At 36.9% G+C, this 20416-nt stretch overlaps 3 protein-coding genes across 6 annotated transcripts; all 3 read right to left on the reverse strand.

Annotated features, from left to right (window-relative positions):
- Window positions 1-3537: 3537 nt before the first annotated feature.
- Window positions 3538-4553, reverse strand: LOC116165838. The gene is made up of 4 exons (XM_031480534.1): window positions 4225-4553; window positions 4066-4164; window positions 3913-4008; window positions 3538-3820 (listed from the first exon to the last, which is right to left on the reverse strand). The coding sequence occupies exons 1-4, from the start codon at window positions 4551-4553 to the stop codon at window positions 3538-3540; spliced, it is 807 nt and encodes a 268-aa protein (XP_031336394.1).
- An 8629-nt stretch (window positions 4554-13182) lies between these two features.
- LOC116165850 lies at window positions 13183-14016 on the reverse strand. Its single transcript, XM_031480558.1, has one exon. It carries the CDS (start codon window positions 14014-14016, stop codon window positions 13183-13185), a length of 834 nt encoding a protein of 277 aa, XP_031336418.1.
- A 4599-nt stretch (window positions 14017-18615) lies between these two features.
- Window positions 18616-20039, reverse strand: LOC116159015. Of its 4 annotated transcripts, XM_031471907.1 has the most exons (4): window positions 19363-20039; window positions 19202-19314; window positions 18988-19150; window positions 18616-18933 (listed from the first exon to the last, which is right to left on the reverse strand). In XM_031471907.1, the coding sequence occupies exons 1-4, from the start codon at window positions 19754-19756 to the stop codon at window positions 18662-18664; spliced, it is 942 nt and encodes a 313-aa protein (XP_031327767.1). In that variant the 5' UTR covers window positions 19757-20039; the 3' UTR covers window positions 18616-18661. The 4 variants fall into 4 exon arrangements, with proteins under 4 accessions (XP_031327767.1, XP_031327765.1, XP_031327766.1 ...); XM_031471905.1 differs by having other exon boundaries at window positions 18988-19314; XM_031471906.1 differs by having other exon boundaries at window positions 19202-20039.
- Between the last annotated feature and the right edge of the window lie 377 nt (window positions 20040-20416).

A 20416-nucleotide genomic window follows, 5' to 3' on the forward strand; every position in this document is an offset into this window, starting at 1 on the left:
ACAGGTTGAAAAGGAGCAGCAAAATCAAACATCTGAATTATTTAACAAACAACAAGAGTGTATATATACTATTTGAAACCTTTTATCTAAAAAATCATAATTATAAACTACATCAATGTATTACCATTTTAATATACATGAAAATATGAAACAGGTCATACTTAAACATAATTAATAACTCGATTAATAATTATTTAGGTATTGTTGTAATGTAGGGGGAACCATTCCAAAATATTCAGAAATTTGATTGCCATATGTACATGTTTGGCAGTTACTTAAAATTGTTCCTACTGCATACATTTTTTGCAAATCCTGCAGTAACAGTTTTTGATTCTTTTTAAAATCAAGAAAAGCAAACTCTCTGGCTACCTTGCCAAATGACCATTCTACAGCTTGTCATACTGCATTCATGCGTCTATTAAAATTTTGCTGCTCTTCATTCAAATTCCGATTACGGTAGGGTGCAATTAATAATTCTCTTATACAGGGTGTCCCTAAAAGGTCTGTACAACGCGCTACCAGGTGTTCTTGGTATCAAAATAGGACGATTTAACCCAACTTACCTCTATCCAAAAGTGCTTCGGTAAGGCGCTATCTACCGCCAAAGATTAAAAAAAAAATCGTTATTTTTATTTTATCGGAAAATGGTTTTGCCGATTAAAATGAAATTCGGGATGTGAATGTATAATGTAAAAAGGGTCTTTGTGATATCACCGTTTTGATTGTAGTTGCTATGTAGGTGGTAAAATACTGACCATCCACATCTGAAGAGGTCTAAAACTTTTTAACTACTATTTTGACGGTTCTGAATTTTTAGACACTGATAGACAGTTTACTTGCAAGCATTTTTTTTCTCTTGATGAATATCGCTATCTGTGATGGTTTACGAAAAAAAAATAAATTAGGCATGATGAATGGCATGCACCATACATGCGATTGTTCCTCAAAAAATCAGAAGATGGCTGTTAAACCTTAGAGTGGCGTAACGTTTGTTTGTTGTTTCTTAAACTGTAACAATTTACGTTTTGCTTGAAGACTTAAAACTTTAAAAAATAACGTACCAATGTTGCAAAGGGCACAGTTTAATTTATTACGCCGTATAATGCTTTGTATCATGTATGCGTGAAAATTTACATTGACTTACTCTGTTGTGTTCGTTTATTCTACATTACTTGCTTGCACTACGGTTTCATAGCCTACTTCTTGCTTGCACTTATGGTTTTTGAGGAACAATCGCATGTATGGTGCATGCCATTCATCATGCCTAAATTTATTTTTTTTTCGTAAACCATCACCGATAGCGATATTCATCAAGAGACAAAAAATGTTTGCAAGTAAACTGTCTATCAGTGTCTAAAAATTCAGAACCGTCAAAATAGTAGTTAAAAAGTTTTAGACCTCTTCAGATGTGGATGGTCAGTATTTTACCACCTAGATAGCAACTACAATCAAAACGATGATATCACAAAGACCCTTTTTACATTAGACATTCACATCCCGAATTTCATTTTAATCGGCAAAACCATTTTCCGATAAAATAAAAATAACGATTTGTTTTTTGAATCTTTGGCGGTAGATAGCGCCTTACCGAAGCACTTTTGGATAGAGGTAAGTAGGGTTAAATCGTCCTATTTTGATACCAAGAACCCCTGGTAGCGCGTTGTACAGACCTTTTAGGGACACCCTGTAGAATAGGCTGGATCTCCATAAGTAGTTATATAGGGCCGATCCTAACGCAAAAAGTCACCAGAAAAGTTACTAAAAAGGTAGTAATGCAAAAAGTCACCAGAAAAGTTACTAGGGTCAATTCTAACGCAAAAAGTCACCAGAAAAGTTACTAAAAAGGTAGTAATGCAAAAAGTCACCAGAAAAGTTACTAGGGTCAATTCTAACGCAAAAAGTCACCAGAAAAGTTACTAAAAAGGTAGTAATGTAAAAAGTCGCCAGAAAAGTTACTAGGATCAATTCTAACGCAAAAAGTCACCAGAAAAGTTACTAGGCTCGATCTTAACGCAAAAAAAGTTCCTAGAAAGCCGATCCTAATGCAAACAGTTACCACAAAAGTTACTAAAAAAGTAGTAATGCCGATCCTAATGCAAAAAATCACCAGAAACGTTACTAAAAAAGTAGTAATGCTGATCTTAATGCAAAAAGGCACCAGAACAGTTACTAAAACGTTAGTAATTCCAATCCTAGTGCCACCCCCACTACTTTGTAAGTAACTTTTCTGGTTTCTGGTTGTTCTTATCTTTGATGTGGAAAGGTATAAATTTATGAGATGCACTGTGTGGTACTTAATTAAAAATCGGAATTAAGTCAAACAACATGAGCAAAATCAGTCAATCGGTTGAGAGCAGAAAGAAGAAGCATGTGGATCTACAAAGTAGAATCGATAAGTTATTAACGAACATCAGAAGATTAAAGTGGGACGTAGAAATGATCGACTGCGAGCGAAGGGTGAAGAAGTTAAATGTTGGATAGGATTTGTGAATGCAAAGTCCAAGAACCGAAGCGGCTGATTTTATTGCTAACATGTAATTTTTTTATTTCATTAAAGTATTTAAACAAATACAATCTTTTGCAGCAAACCTAATGTTCCTGCTGTACCTTCTACTGCGTCGAGAATATTGATTTCGTGTAAAACAATTTTACATTATAATAACTACCTACATATGACGATGCTCATATCAACCATGAATGCGATACTAACCGTTTCAATAGAATTGGAATTAAAAACTGCAATAGAAAGTTGATTTTGATAAGAATATTTCATAAATCAAAACAGTCAACTTTATTCGTAAATGATAAATATCTATAGTAGGTATGTTACGAAATGGAGAGTTCGTCAATTATTAGAAATGACCGGTCAGTATTTTGTTTGTGAATTGGTAAGAAGGTAGAATGCAATGAACTAGAAAAGATTGGATTCTTACCATATTATTTAGTATGTACGTATATGAATATAAAAAAATTGCCGCTTGTTCTATAATTATATCGCCGTGTAAGCATAGAGCGCGTATGGACTGCATTTCAATGTCGATATCAATGCTGTGCATTTGTATAAGGAAATGTCGTGATAATAAATTAAAAATTTGGTTTGAAATTTTTGAGGGTTTAGTAGGTATTTTTCTACACCAGTGTTAATCAAAACGAGTTGGAAATTGAGTATTAATATTATGGTAATTACATAAAGCCATTGGGTACGTACTTTGAGTGACACGTTGCATTGTAATACTTAAAAGTTCAATTTTCGGGTTAGCCGTCATGGCATTTTAAATTTTTTTTTTGTATACTCATTCAATGGCCTAATGTACATACTTGATACCATTTTGGAATAATTATTCAATATCTATACCCGTAAAAAAAATTTTTTTTTGAAGTACATACTTGGGTCACATAAATTACGATGCTTATGCGCATTTGAGATGGTCATTTTTTTTTATTACAAAAATTAGACAACATATGAACATAATAGGCTTTTATTTAGTAAAATGTAGACAATTTTACATACAATATGAATTTTTACACATTACTTTTTTATTCCGCTATGCACTTCAATTCATTTTCAAGGCACTTCTCTTCGTCGCGCGAGGCGTCCAACTCGGCAACAAGTCGTACCGTACGGTTCCGAGCTACCATTAATCTGTCATGGTAGATCGGTTGCATGTTTTGTAGCCGCGCGATAGTTTCCTCCACCAACGCTTTGGGGGTAATGGTAATCGATGAGGCATGAATTGGAGTAGGAAGTTCCGGAGAAAATGGCTGCTGGAACTCGGCCTGATACATTTGTATCATAGCATTTATATCTTTGCCCTTTGAGCTGTAACAAACATTACATTCATTACACACATACCCTCACACCCTCTGCCACATCCTCACACACAACAGCTATGTAAAATGTTAGCCACTTACTTGTTTTGCTCCGTTGGTGTTTCCGGCGGTGGCATTACCAGAGATGGTGGTGGTGGGGATCTTATTTCCTCCGACAGGTGCGGCGTTGGAATAATTCTGTAAAGAGAATCAACGTTCACAATGTACATAGCTTTTTTTTGCGATAATATTTACCGATTCGAATCGTATCCGTTAGAACCATGTCCACCTTCAAGTTCTTTGAGGAGATCGTCAATTTCTAATGTTCGGCCTAAATGAGTCGTTACGGTTGATCTGTAAGAAATCGCTCAGTATGTAGGAAACATAACTTTTATGATAAAAATGTTTAAGTACCTGAGATTATCAGACCTTGATTCATCGTCTGATGTTATAGTAATGATGCTATATTGATCATCCAGTAGGGGTTTGTTGCCCAATTCATCCACTGGGTGTAGCACCGTTTTATTTGCATCAGGAGCTCGTAATTTAGATGGTCCTGCAGTTGTAGGGTCGCTCGCCTTCCTTTTATCACCACTAATGGGGCCTCGTTTGATAAAAGGACCTCGCTTTGGTAACAATATGTTTTGTGATGATGCACTTACAACTACATGTTGCACCACACTAGGCACCGGTGCCGATTTTTTTAAAGACAGTTTACTGGGTTTCTTAGTTTCTTTGGTCATGTTGCATAGAAGAACAATAACTGATCAATAGGTAGAAATTTTAATTATTTATTATAGAACTTGTGCCGATGTTTGCATAAAACTCGGAAGGAAAAGAGATAGCGCATATATTTCCGAAAAGCTGAATCAGCATCTACGGAGGTATCTAATGCCTGTGTTTGCATAAAACTTTGAAGGAAAAGAAATATAGCGCATATTATATTTCCGAAAAGCTGAATCAGCATCTGCGAGTGTGTCGTTTCCGGTTCTATAGACGAGTTGATTGCTCTTACTTATGCCACTATATAAGGTGGTAGTTCTACAAATGATTAATTGAGTCCACAAATTTCGATGGTACATCTCGCTTGTCTGTGAATCAATTTGCAAGTACCTATATCCGTGTGTGGATTCGTTCGCTAAACTTAGCATTACATTGGATATATTTGTTAAGTTGTTAATTACAGTAAGTAAGTAATTAAGTTACTACAGTAACTATGTCTTCTTTGTCAGTGTCAAGTATTAGTAGCGACATAGTACGGCTCACAAGAGATCTCGTTATTTTGTTAAAATACAAACCTGAAATATTGAGACACATTTCCATTATTAAAACTAACATTTTTTTGATTGAAAAGGTTATCGGTGATAACGTTTCTTTAAAGAACAATAACGAAAATCCCATTAAGCTTGAAAGCAATTTGGCAATCTTGAAATCTTACCTGGCTAAACTGAGGCAACAGTTAAGAGATGTTTCGAAACGAGGCTGTGGAATAGGTGAAAACAATACGCGTAATTTAGTTTGGTATTCTCTCAAATCCTGTTTTAACTCGAGGCTTTTAACTGGGATCATAGTCAATTTAGGATATAAGGACCCTATAATTTTTTTGCAACGCGCGTATGATAGCTTTGCACGAAAAATTAATATCATGTTGAAACGGTCCATGTTGAAAGTAAATGTGATCCTCGTTTGCAATTTTGTAAATCCTAAAAACCTAAATATAGATTTAAAGACGTTTGCTACTAGAAACAACGTTATTGACTCTGGTAGCAACTTGCAGGGGTGGTATCAGACCAATGTGTTTGATAAATTGAGAACAAAGTTAGAAGCATTTCAGGAGGAAGGATCTGGTTTCGCCCTTAGTGAAATCTTGCATTTAAAGGTAAACATAAGCAGTTATGTTCCGATAAGGGGTGGTGCTTCCACTTACATAAAAGTACCTCATTTTATTGCGCTAAAGAGGGCCGTTATTAATGTTAAAAATAACGATCCATTTTGCTTTCTTTGGTCAGTAACGGCGGCATTATATCCTGTTCATAAAGATGGCGATAGAATATCGAGCTATCCCCACTTTGATACGGTTTTAAATCGAGGAAATATTCAATTCCCTATTAAACTTAGTGATATAAAAAAGTTTGAAAAGTTAAATAATTTGGCTATCAATCTGTATTGTGTGACAAAAAAACGTGTCGTTCCCTTCATGTTGAGCACTAACCACGATGTCAATGGACCCACAATTAATTTATTAGTGTTATCCTCTAACAATAGCAATATAAACGGTATTTCGCAGTCCTCTAAGCGCAATCCCAATTATCATTTTACGTGGATTAAGAATATGTCCGCGTTGTTGTCTTCACAATTGTCAAAAAGAGGCCACAAAAAATTCTTTTGTAATATCTGCTTAAACCATTTTTCTTCTGATAACCTATTACAAAAACACTCCGTCAACTGTCACAAGATAAATAGATGTTCTGCAAGAGTACCGCGCGAAAACGAAAAGTATTTAGAGTTTACCCATTACTCATACAAAGAAAGTGTGCCATTTGCTATCTACGCCGACATGGAAAGCATTTTGGTTAAATGCGAAAACAACGGTGGTGGTGGTGAAAACACACGATTGTACCAAAAACATATACCCTTTAGTGTGGCGTTTTATCTCAAGTGTACGTATGATGATTCGCTTTCGCAATTTTCACAGTATAGAGGGGTGGATTGTATTTCTTGGTTTATTAAACAATTACATAGCATTTCCATATGGGCGAATTCAATCTTTGATAACCCTATACCCATGGAAACGTTGAGTGCTACTCAACTGGCAGATTTCCAGAATGCCACTCATTGCCACATATGTGAAAAACCATTTGCAGAAGGTGAAATTCGTGCTAAAGATCACAACCATTTGACAGGAAAAATGAGAAAAAGTGCCCACGTTTCCTGCAACTTGAACTATCAAGATAGTCGCATAATCCCAGTAGTCTTTCACAATCTTAGCGGATATGATGCCCATTTTATTATACGAGAACTAGCAACCGGTATACCTGGTCAAATTAAATTATTACCTATAAATAAAGAGAGGTATATTTCTTTTACCAAACACGTTGAGAATACAAACATTGCCTTTCGATTTATCGATTCGTTTAGATTCATGAGTAGCAGTTTGGAAAAATTATCTTCATACTTGTCAAACGATAAAAAAACAATAACTCGGTCATTCAGTCTCAACGAAGTTCAGTTTAATTTGTTAACTCGGAAAGGCGTTTTTCCCTATGAGTACATAGATTCTTGGGAAAAGTTAAATGAAACTGAGCTACCACCAAGAAACGCATTCTATAGCCATTTACACAATGAGGATATTACCGAAAATGAGTATGCGCATGCTTTAAACGTGTGGACCTCGTTTTCAGTTCAAAATTTAGGTCAGTACTCAGATCTTTATTTAAAAACGGATGTTCTTCTTTTGGCTGACATTTTTGAAAATTTTCGTAAAACCTGTTTGCAGACTTATCAACTTGATCCTTTGCACTACTACACCGCTCCGGGCTTGGCATTTGATGCAATGTTAAAGATTACGGGAATTAGATTAGAACTTTTAACTGATATTGATCAAGTTTTGTTTATCGAGAAGGGAATTAGGGGAGGCGTCACCCAGTGCACGACTCGTTATGCCAAAGCCAACAATAAGTATATGTCTGAAGGATACGATCCTAACCTTCCCACAAACTATCTAATGTATTTCGATGTAAATTCACTTTATGGAAGAACAATGTGTGAATCTCTACCGTATGGAGATTTTTCCTTTGTGGACAACTTTGAGTCGTTAGATATATTAAATCATTCGGACGATTCAGACATTGGTTACATTTTAGAATGTGATTTAGACTATCCAAGAGAATTGCATGAGACGCATAGTGATCTTCCCCTCGCTCCTGAGCACATGATTCCGGCAGGATCTAAAATTAAGAAATTATTGCTCACATTGTACCCCAAACGGAATTATGTCGTGCACTATAGAAATTTAAAACTGTACATTAAGCACGGTTTAGAACTTATTAAGATTCATCGCGTCCTACGCTTTAAACAATCACCGTGGTTGAGAAAGTATATCGATTTGAACACGTCTATGCGTAAACAAGCTAAAAACGAATTCGAGGTACATTTTTTTAAACTAATGGTGAACAGTGTATTCGGAAAATTAATGGAAAACGTAAGAAAGTATAAAGATGTTCGCTTAGTAACTAAATGGGAAGGACGGTATGGAGCAAGAGCGTGTATTGCAAAACCAAATTTCCATAGCTGTACTATATTCGATGACGATATGGTCATCATTGAAATGAACCGCTTAGAGGTATTCCTAAACAAACCAATATACGTAGGATTTTCGGTTTTGGATGTCTCTAAGACTTTCCTTTACGAGTTCCATTATGATTTTGTTTTACCGAAATTCAAAAATTGTGCGAAGCTGTTATATACTGATACCGATAGCCTCATTTACTCGTTTGCGGTTCCCGACATCTATCATTCGATAAAGGAGAATCTTGATAGATTTGACACCTCCGCCTATAATCCGAATAACATATTTGCAATACCACCCGTTAATAAAAAAATTCCAGGCCTGATGAAGGACGAAAACAATGGACGAATAATGCTAGAGTTTGTAGGACTCCGAGCAAAAATGTATGTATACCAAGTAGATGATCAAATAGTTAAAAAGTCTAAGGGTTCCACAGCGGCTAGCATTAGGGAAGTAACGTTAGAAGATTATAAAGATTGCTTGTTTAATGAATCGATTGTAAAAAGGAATCAGCATCTTATTAAATCACAAAAGCATTGCGTATTTACGATCAAGCAGGATAAGGTAGTTTTGAGCCCTTATGATGACAAACGTGTCATAAGTTTAGACTGCATCAACACTCGCCCTTGGGGATACCATTCAACTTAATTTTCATATTCCACAGCATCGAAACATCTTTTCATTTAATTTCTTTTTGCAGATTATGAGCATCAGTTGCAGCATTCGTTCGGATAAAACAATCCAATTGGAGCAAGAAGTATTTCTTGCTTCTCATCACATTTACAAAAAACATTTAAAAAGAGCCCTTATGGACGTCTGGTCCACTGAAAATTATGAGGTGATTAATCAGACTCTGCAAAAAATTGTGATACCGGACGAGTGCTTCAACTGGTGCGCAAAATCACCAAATGTGTGCTCGAATAAAATTAAACTACTAGTTGATAAGAAGGAAGAAATTGACTATACCATTAAACATTTTGTAAATAAATGTCGAATCCTAAATATAAGTGGCTGTGTTACTAGTGATCAGATCGATAGACTGACTTCTGAATTACCTTTAGGACTTAAAATGTATATTTATGATTTAGCTAGACTTTCTCAATTCAATGTAGATAGTATTTTAAATAACTATAAGGATCTTTTGTATATAATGGATGATGCAATATGTATTAGTATAGAATATGCTAATTGTAAGGCCCTAGAAATTTTGTGGGAAATATGTACCGAGCGAAACATACAATACTCATTCAGGCCGCTCGCATGCACTCGACATAAAGCAGTGTACGACTGGGTGCTGGAAAATATCCGTAAAGGAGACGCAGATCCAAATGCGTCCCTAGGGTGGACTTGTGGACCGGACAACGCATTTTGGCCCTCGACGCAACTAAGTGACTATAAAAAGAGTTTATTGGTACTTAACAGAATGTGGAGTAAAAATTCAAAACCGAATCCAATCAAAACCTTTGTATGGTAGACAAAAAAATAAAATAAAAACATGTATGGATTTACTGAGTTTTATTCACAATATATATATATATATTACAAATTAAAAAAACTAAAGCTTATAAAATTATGTCTTCTTGATTAATCCACGATTTTTCATCCATTCCCCACCATTTGACGTATACTTTGTTTTTCTTACGCCGCAATACCTTTTCTATCAAATATACATCTGAATGCTTGGCTTTCTGCAATTCTTGTTCATAAAATCCACCTAGGATCGGTTTTCCTTTCATGTCTTCTAACAGATATGTTACTGGGTTTGTTATTCGTATTTTCACTATTTTAAAAAGTTCACTAGACCAATTAGGTGTGTAGCCCTTAGAAAAATGACTCTTGAATTTGCTGATTCGAACTACATCGCCAACATTAAACCGACATTTCCTATTGAACAGCTTTATGTGGTTATAGGCAGTTAAATGTGTGTTGGCCTTCACTTCAACCGGTTTCATCCCAGTCGTTCGATGTTTACGCTTATTATAGTCGCTTGTGATTGATTCAATTACATCGATCCATACATACTTTCCACGTAGGCTAAAATTTTTGTAAAGTTGACCCTTGATAGTTCTAATAACTCTTTCGGCCATTGCAGCCTTTTTAATACTGTGCGTAGAGTAGTGATTAATATGTTGCTGTGTCATCAACTTATCAAATGATTTGTTATAGAATTCCTTTCCTGCATCGGTTTGTAAATTTTTCGGTCTGCGTCCGGCAGTTCTTAATATACTTTGCATGGCTTTTGTCACCTCTTCGCCTGTTTTATTCTTCAATACTCTCGTCCACAGATATTTAGAAAAACAGTCAATAACTACCAATATGTATTTGTAGCCTTTATTATTTTTAGCGTAAGGTATAAATTCAGCTAAATCTGCCTGCCAAAGATCATCGAAACCCTTAATAACAGTACGTCTACGTGTGAAATTCTTACGTGCCGCTTTGTGTAACTCATTTACCACTTGCTGCATTCTCTATTAATCTACTCAAGCTTTCTTTGACAGCGTTCAAATCTTTCTCTAAATGTTCCACAAAATTGCGAAGACCGTCTAAAGATGCTTTAACGATTTGTATATAAAACCTTAAGTAGCCTTTATTTATAGCATCGCTATCATCTAATGGATCAGCCACATTGGTCAGCCGGTTTTCGTTTAGATTTAGTCTTGTAGCTAGATAGTGGTGTAAGGTTAGGGCATCCTGACGTTCAATAGGATCGGCAACATTACTTAATCTCTTGTTTTCCACGTTTATAGTATCGTCGGTAATGGAAAAAGTTGTTTTCAACAGCTTTCCAAATTGAGCATGGGTATGTGAACGTCCGAATTTATCCATGATGAATGTAAGAAAGAAGGCGGAAATGGGGTATTTATACTAGTTGACGTAAAAATCGCTGCGTAGGCTTTTGTATGTAGCCCTCTTCATATAACTCTTCCATAATTGATATTATATCATTTTTTACACCAGTGTTGCCTGCCATTTTTTCACCCCATAAAACCTCTAACTCCCTAATCAATTCATGCACGCTATTCCAGTATTTGTATTCGATCGGTCGGTCGAGTTCCTTGAATAGAGTAATGCCGCTTCCCGATTTCGCACGCCCCCTATTCGCCGCTTCCTCCTCCTTCAGTAGAGGCTTTATTATGAGCGTATACTTTTTGCTTTTATTGCCACGAATCTGTTCGGTGGGGTCGTAATTGCGCCGTGCGACATGAGTTGCTATTATTATCTGCTTATAGTTACTTCTATCCTGCTTGGATACTAGCGATTCATCCGGTTCATTCATGATGATAAGTTCGTATAGCCCTGCAGTACCTTTGTACCGGATCCCGTTAATAACCAAATCTTCGTTATCTATCGTCACCTCTGTCTTGCCCATTCTCCACTTATCCGTTTCGACATTATAATGAATTCCAAAGGTGGTGTCAATTGCATTACTCGTATCTCTTATCATGCGCTCAACGTATATACGTGGTAGGTGTTTGTATTGTTCCAAAAAGTCTCGCGAACCTTGCATATCAAGTAATAAAGCAGATGATGATGATGCGATAGGAGGCTCTTCTTCTTCTTCCTCCGGTTGATGCTCTCCTATCACTGTACTCTGTAGAAATGATGGCGGCTGTCTCAATGATGGAGTAGCCGTGAGATGAAATGGCCTAACCATAGGACTAATATCAGCGGACTGATCTCGGTAAGGGAAGAGGGCCTTCGTCTCACTCGCAAGTAATAAGGTATCGCAGGGGTCGTACGTTGTGGTGATGACTTGCCTTTTGCAGAAGATTGACGTTTGGGAGGTGAAGCGTTCGTAAATACTTCGTCCTCCGGCTCCTCCTTTTTCGTTACCATCTGCATCGATGGCGGTTCGATTTTCTTTACGATCTGAGATAGTGGTTGGATTAGGGGCTTGTAGGTTTGCACAAATTCTAGTTCTCTACTAAACCGATCCTCCTTAAGACGATTATACTTTTGTTGTATCGCTTTACGGGCTTGAATTATTCGTCGTTTCAATGCCATCTCCTTGTTATCCATGATGCGGATTGTCAAATGGATAGAATAGGTACACAGACAATAAAAACAGGGGAACAGGTAAATAGACCAACCTAGGTAAACAGACGAATAGGTAAACAGACGAACAGGTAAACCGACGAACAGGTAAACAGACGAACAGATAAACAGACGAACAGTTAAACAGACGAACAGGTAAACAGGCGAACAGGTAAACAGGCGAACAGATAAATAAGTAAACAGACCTGTTTATTAATAATCCGTTTATGTGAAAGCTGTTAGCTGTCTATTTGCAACTGATCCATACATAAATGTTTACGGTATTATATAATGATCGAAACCTTTCCTAAAACGACCGTTTCGTACTTCGGCATCCTTATTAATCACCATAAACCCATATGGGGTCTGCCAGCTTTCAGAACACATCTCTCGAAACAGCTGCATACTTATTAGGGGGGTGACATGGTCTTCGTAAATGTGTCGCAAATTCAAATCGTCCTGTTCGAACAGAACAATTAAGTTGGCGTTGTCTCGTATAAGTTGTTTGGGAATTTTAGAGTACGTTTGGCCTAAGTAGAAGCAATCGATAGCGTTATGTCTGCCCATTGAAAAGTATGCTCTAATGTGATCCTGTTTTTCACAAGCAATGTCATCAAAAATAAAAACTGAATTAGGTTTTGCAACGCTGGGCTCCATAATATCTGTGTTATCGCTGAAGGTGAAGAAACCTATGTCCTTCATAGGACTCAGAATTTCTCCCAAGAGCCTATACTTATCCTGATTTAGTGATTTGGAATAGACATACACATTTTTGAAGCGTAGACCATTAGATTCAGTTAGTAGACTCAGCATCGTATTCGTTTTGCCGCAATTCGACGGTCCACAAATTAGACATCTTACGCTGTTTGGAAGTAACTCTCCATGTCTTTTAGACCCCACATTTGGTGTTATAAAAGTATCAAGATTTTGAATGGGAAGTTTTTGCTCGTGCACCACTACCTTCATTTTTGATGGTTAAAATTAAACTAGGCACATTTTGGTCAATACATTTTATTTATACTAGAAAATACATTTTCAAAAAATATGAACTATAGTTTCTTCACTTCTCCAGTCAAAGGATTGTATTGAACTAGGGCGTCGTGCAAGATCAGACAATAAGCAACGGTTCCCGCCTCGAAGGCCTCCATCGATTCCATTTCCAATCTAACATCTACCGTTGAATGCTTCAGAGATTCGTTTTGTTTTGAACAATCCATTACAAAGATTGGACAACTTTTAAAATAAGAATAATCAAACAAAGCGTCTTGCTCGTCCTTGATGTAATAATCTCTACGAAAGTTTACGTAGTTTTGATATGCGGTTATATATTTGTTGGCACTAAAATCTAAATGCATCGCTTCGTACGGATAACTTTCAGAATTGAGATGAAGCTTTAGATTGCGGATATTGACGTTATCGAAATTGGTCGCTCTCGCCTCATGCGAAAACCTTTTTCCACTACGTTGAAATGCTACGATTACCCATCGAGGTTTCTCTAATTGGGTTGACGTTTTGATTGGCCATATATCCGACTGTGCCTGTTTCAAAGCGGGCAATTCGTACAGTTCCCATTGACGAAACGGCATTGTAATTATTGCATCCTTGTTAATGCGCTCATATAGCCCAATTTTGGCACTGTCGCTAACTGTCACGTGAGGAACTTTCCATTGAATTTTTGTTAATGTTATTGTTGCATCGTTCGCTGTGCCCATGTAACAATCGGCATCGCTTCTAGCACGAATCAGTACCAATTCTTGGCGCATGTTTACGATAACTTGACGATAGTCTTCCATACTTCCAAATATGTGCTTTAACGGAATGCAAACGGTGAAATGCTTCTCCTTGTTGCTCTTGACGTAGTCTACTTGAAGGGACTCATCCATGGGCGACCATCCCAAATGTTTGAGACCTTTGCTTTCAGTAGCTGTATACGATACGTATCCCTTGAGTGAGGATGTAATACCCGGATTCCTACATACATCTACTTTCTGACCCCCCAACTCGTAGCGTATTTTCTTCGAAAAGAAATGCCGCAAAATTGTTCGTTAGGTTGCATGTCTTTGCGATCGCACCCTCTTCTTGAGGCTGATTCCATTCAATTTTTCCGTCTATGTATAGAAAGCTGTCGTATGTGGCAGTCACCAGGTCTTGATTTTGAATTAATATACGGATTTCACTGGAAAGCCCATAGTTCGAAGACCCTCCGTACGGAAGATAAGTATGGACATCTGACTTGATTATAGTTTCGTCAAAGTGTAGGTTTTGAAAGATGTTTAACGAGTCTGCCGCCACTGCCATTTTGCACTTTCAAACCAATGGATTCCAGGAAGTATTTTTCTGTTGGGGTTAACGTGTCCTGGTCTCGACTCGCTGTAGAATAGCTGGATTTACGCTTACATCGTTTATTTATAGTGCTGCTAAGGAAGGATGGCGGTGGGCCTTGATTAATACGTAACCCCATATTCTTTTAACTCTAATCGAACTGTAAATGGCTCACTGTCCCCGAAATCTATTGGTTCACCTTTTTGATTCGTCAACTTTATGGTTATGTTGCTAATTCTGCTTATATTTACTTCCAGATATTGAGTATTGTTTGGAATTTTGTCTAAGCGGTAACCTGGTGGAACGGAGACGTCTATTTCATAAAGGACTTTAGCAGGATTTCCGTTACGATAGGATCCCGTAATGAGATTGCACTCTATGTGAATATTAGTATGCTTAATTATTTGTATATCTAAAGCTGATTTATGTATAACGTTGGCTTCCAATATCTTCGATTCGAAACCGAGCATGCGCCCTATGCAGTCTCTTGGAGTGAAATCTATAGCAAATACGCAACTAAGTTCACACTTGAGCGTATTGTTATTGGCACGTAAACTAAAGCGACGAGTGGGTATGTTAGCTTTTATATACGCGCTTAGCTCGTCCAACTCGTATGCGCCGTGCGGAATTATGATTTCGTGCGAGACGATGTCACCCTCTTTCCTATAATAAAATTTGTCGTTTCCATAGTGGATATTTCTTATGCTATTACAGCCATAGAAACCTACTACCCCGATTACATATGTTCTTCCCGAAGGAAGTTCGATGGGTGGATAGAAATCATGACTGGCTATATTTCCAATACCCTCTATGCTGAATGTGATCGACATGACTAAGGTCACTAAATAGTCGCACGTGTTATTTATACAGAAACTTTAAACATAGATGCCCGCAATTCGTTGTCCCGAATTCTTGCTCTTGCGTGTAATTATAGTATATTTTACAATTGCTAAAATATTTGATCACTTCTCGTGGCGGTGGAATATTACCGAAGCTATCATAGTACCAAACCCGTCCACCACGTTTCTTATATGAGACCCAATGAGTGCCTGGCCCTCTTTTGCTATCTAAATTAATAACACCGGCTTCATTTTTCCATGACGTTATAGGCATATTATCACGCATAAACACATCCCTAAAGAATGGTACACCCGCTGCATGTTTACGTAAATCTACATCTGTCAACGGTCGGTTTGGCAATTTTTTAATTTTTTTTTTTCAAATGTAACGCTAAACTTCCTCCAGATTTGTATGGCTTCTAGTACATCGCGCCACCATTTTTATTTCCAATAGCGATCGATTCCATCGTGCGGTTATGACGCGAAGTTTCATCCAGCATTTTACGTGCATCACGCGATGCATTAACTGCTTTAGCAATGCCTGCTGCGCCCCCTGCCAATGCCCCGACTGCTGAAAGGCCTGCGAATAGGGGTATCAGAAATGGTAAAAACCCGCCCTGTTTTGGTATGGGAATAATTCTGGGTACGCTCACATTTCGTCTTCCCCCTAATCTCCTAACAGCCAAATTAGCTGCCGTAGCAGCTGATTTTATTATGTCCGCGGTATTTCCACTTTTCCTCATTTTCTTAGCAATAGTTCTACGCAAATTTAATAAACTACTTTTCGCCTTCTTCCCCTTAACTCCCATCCCCAACTTTCGTTTCACCTTCATGATGGTGCCGACTGCAAGAGCCGCTGCTCGTTCCTCTAGCTTTGCGTTAGATGATTTTAGGCGTTCCCAAGCTTTGCGCTCTAAAACGCGGTCTGCCTGATGTCGACTTTCTAAGTTTTGGTTATCCCTGTAGCTGATATCGTGCTCTTTGCACTGAATATCCAGCGGGTTTATGCCCGGATCACCTCGTTTTAGGGCCGGTTTATCAATCTACTGTTAAGGTGTTTGTTAGTATTAACTACTAGTTAAACTACAAATTGCGTTTATCAACCGTCTGGTAAAGTTTACCAAGCAGATAAATTTATTTTAACCATTAGATTAGTAACTGGTACTTTTTGCAAGTTTTAAGTTACTGTTTACAGTAACATGTAGCCGGAAAAGTGACGACTTTATATGAATAAATTTGCTTCTCGCGTAAAGTGGCGTAAACGTCAAACAAAAATGGCTGTAAATGATGTCAATATATTTTCAGAAAGTGATAGTGATGAAGAATTAGTAAATTATGTAATAGTTATTTACGTTATAAGTCCGGTAGGTTACTTGTAACAGTACGAGTTAGACATTATGGACGAGGCGACGTTAGGAGCCGAGTCAAGAATGTCTTAAACGAGTACTGTTACAAGTACTACCGGACGTATATCGTAACGTATTTTATTTCATACTGTAAGTCTGTTTTGTATCATTATTTCATTTCAAAGATTACAAAATTTCATCATATTGTAAAAATCGCATTACCTTGTTTCTGTGACAACGGCCGTTGCTATAGTTTGTAGTTTGTTGACAATTGAATTTTTTTCACTGAAAAATTGACGTTATAAACGTTGTGGGATGTTCCAATGTTCCCGATACAATCCTGTCGAAATCTCATGAAGCAACCGAAAAGTTGGTTCCTATAAGAAGTCGGCTGCAAGGTATGAAAAAGAGTACTAAGTGTTTTGCCAATTGAGGAACGAACATGGGGCGAAACAAGTAGAGGAAAAAGTCATGTTGGCATACTTTTTGGACGCAGTAAGTTTTTGAATTGAGATTTTTTTGCCTGGGTTTCGGTGTTAAAGCGTCATGGAGCATGGAAAAGCTCATCGACGGCAGAAAAATACATCGAAGGCTCGGTAGAAGGAAAAGTTAAGATTGCCCGTATGATACAACTGATACAAGGCGGCGAAAATTTCATTGAAGTTTTACAGCAGAAGGAATCAAACATTACTAACTCGACATTCAGTAATAACCCAGGCGTAGTGTTGAGGGCAATACAAATTGTTTCATTACAATCAATGTTAATGTTTGAAATAAAGAATTACAGCCAAATTTATGTTGGGGTTTTTAATTAATTGTGTGAAGATGTCAAATTTGATGTATACAAATAACAGTCCGGTAAGTGTTGCTTAGCGACACTTACCGGCTCCGATGCTGTAATAACTCACCTACCGGACTCAAAATGATAGTGTAATCGAACATCTACCGGACAGTATGAAATAAATATATTGTACAGAAGACCTTATGTAGTTCGACAACGTCCAGATCATTTGCAGTTTTGGGACGATGTTGATTTTATTAATAGGTTTCGCTTAAGCAAAGAGACTGTACAAGAATTGCTTGTAAATATTGAAAACATAATCCGTTTCCCCACTAATAGGTAAATCATATTTTATAGGTTTATGTTACATTATTTTTCCTGTTCTTTTTAAGAAATCATGTAATTACTCCGTTACAGCAGCTTTTAATATGTTTACGCTTTTATGCGAGTGGTAATATGCTCATAACTGTTGGAGACTTTGCTGGAGTACATAAATCATCAGTATGCCATATCATTAAACGTGTCTCATCCGCTCTTTGCACGTTACGACCTATGTACGTTTCGTTACCAACAGAAGAAGAATGTATGATAATTCAACAAGGTTTTTATCGAATTGCAGCATTTCCTCGGGTCCTGTTGGCATTAGATTGTACACACGTAAAAATACAATCGCCTGGTGGTGCACAAGCTGAACAATTCAGGAATCGGAAAGGGTACTTTTCCATGAATATACAAGCCGCTTGTGACCACAATCTCAAATTTAGAAATATTGTCGCACGGTGGCCGGGTGCAACACATGACAGCACAATATTTAATAATTCCATGCTGAAAGCAGTGTTTGAAGATGGGATGGGTAATCATTTGATATTAGGTGACAGTGGATACCCACTTATTAAGTATTTGATAACACCATTGTTAAATCCTACTACACCAGGTGAAAATAGGTTCAATGAAGCACAAATACGAACAAGGAATGTCATTGAAAGGGCGTTTGGTGTGTGGAAGCGTAGATTTCCAGTACTTGCATTAGGGTTACGCTTGCAGTTACCCACCGTACAAGACATTATAATGGCAACCGCAATACTACACAATATAGCAATCGTAAATAATGAACCTGAAGTATTGGTCGATGAAGAAGTAGCACAATTAATTGAAAATGTGATTCCAGCAGAAAACAACAATGACATTGAAAATGAGAGTACTAGAAATGAATTAATTCATTATTTTAATAGAATGTAATTTATAACTTTTTATTTCTATTTCGAAAGTACATTAATTGTTCGAGTTTAATTTTTTTTTCAATCAATTTATTTTTCACATCTAATCTCATTGATTGTAATTCCAGCTTTGCTTTCTTCAGATTTATTTCTTGAAGAATTTTCTTTTGGTCATTTTCTAGTATGATGGACTCACACTGCAATTTGATCAAATCTCCTTTACTTGCAGAAAGATTTGTGATATTTTCCATTGCTTCTTTTCTTGTGGCCCACATCTTATTCTTCTTAGGAGTAACTAAAATATAATTATGTTACTTTAATGTAACTTAATTCAAATAGAAACCCTAACCTTTTAAGCTTTTGGAAACTGGTTTCCGAAGGCTTGATGGATTCCACTTCGCCCAATTTGTTTCTACAGTTGGTTCGGTAGTTGACGTAGATGGAAGCTCTACTGCAACAAAATTCTGTGAAGTACTAGCGACCGATGGCATTGGGGGAAGTAGTGTGGTATCCTGTAATTTTATGTTATTGGAAATGAGTATGTAAAAATAATTTAAGCCTACCGATTCTAATATAACATCTATATCCATGATCGGAATGTCTTCAACGATATCCAACTCCACATCTGGCGGTTCAGATACCACTACTGAGTGTTTAATATTTTCATTATTTATAACTACAAAATTAAAATTATACCTTTGCGGAAATTTTAAGTTAACTATACCTTGATCACAATCGCTTCTTGAAGAAAGTCCTTGAATCGAAAATGTAATTATGCTAATTAAAATTTCCTCTGTTGGGGTAAAAATGATATCTTTGGAGGCCCCACCACCAGTTTGATATAACGACTGTTTCTGTAACGCAACCTTCTTTTTAATGTCCTTTTTTAAACATTCATATTTGGTTTTTAAAGACTTGACATTTCGCGGACAAGTGCTATTCGCAGAATTGTATTCAAGTGCAAGTTGTTCCCACTCATTTTCTTTATCTTTCCACGTCGCAGCGTCTGTTTTCTTGCACTCAATCACTTTGGCATGTTGTGAAACTAGTTTCACCAACAGATCAATCTCTGTTGGTGAAAAGTTAGCAGATCGTTCCTTTTTCTTCTTCTCGCTCATTTTAATGTAAATCAAACAACACAAAATGAAATAATACTCTACACCGATACACACAAAATTTAAAATTAAAAACAAATACGACGTTAACCACAGACCAGTTCTCTGAACTACTACGGGTTATTTGATCTATTATTTACAAAGCAGTGTTACCAATCGTAGTTGTTAAAACAAATTCTGTCTGTTAGCTAACAACACCTTAAATACAAAATGATAAACCCAATTATGCTAACTGATACTTTACCAGCAACTTATATCTTATCTGTCTGTTAACTAACTGCCACTTTAGCATTAGATTGATAAACCGGCCCTTAATCTTTTATTTAATTTAGTACCAGGTCCGCAGTACTGATATCCAGGAATATGTAGCTCAATTGGAAGTTTGTTTATAAGAGTATTAACCAAGCCGCTCCCACCTGTACTCTTACGCTTCCTAATGAGCATTGTCGGTACGCAGTGGTGAGTTTGGATATTTATAGGAAACCACTCATCAAATCAAATGAAAATTTTTTAATTATGCATAAACGTTTTTATTGAGGTTGATATATGTGATACATTAAATAAGTTGGTCGATGGTATAAAATTTCCATTATACAAACTGTATTGTGAGAATTTACATTACACTTATAATTTAGTACGTCTTCAATATCACGGTAGATATTA

This window comes from Photinus pyralis, unplaced genomic scaffold, assembly GCF_008802855.1.
Source record: "Photinus pyralis isolate 1611_PpyrPB1 unplaced genomic scaffold, Ppyr1.3 Ppyr1.4_LG1, whole genome shotgun sequence".
Lineage (NCBI taxonomy): Eukaryota > Metazoa > Arthropoda > Insecta > Coleoptera > Lampyridae > Photinus > Photinus pyralis.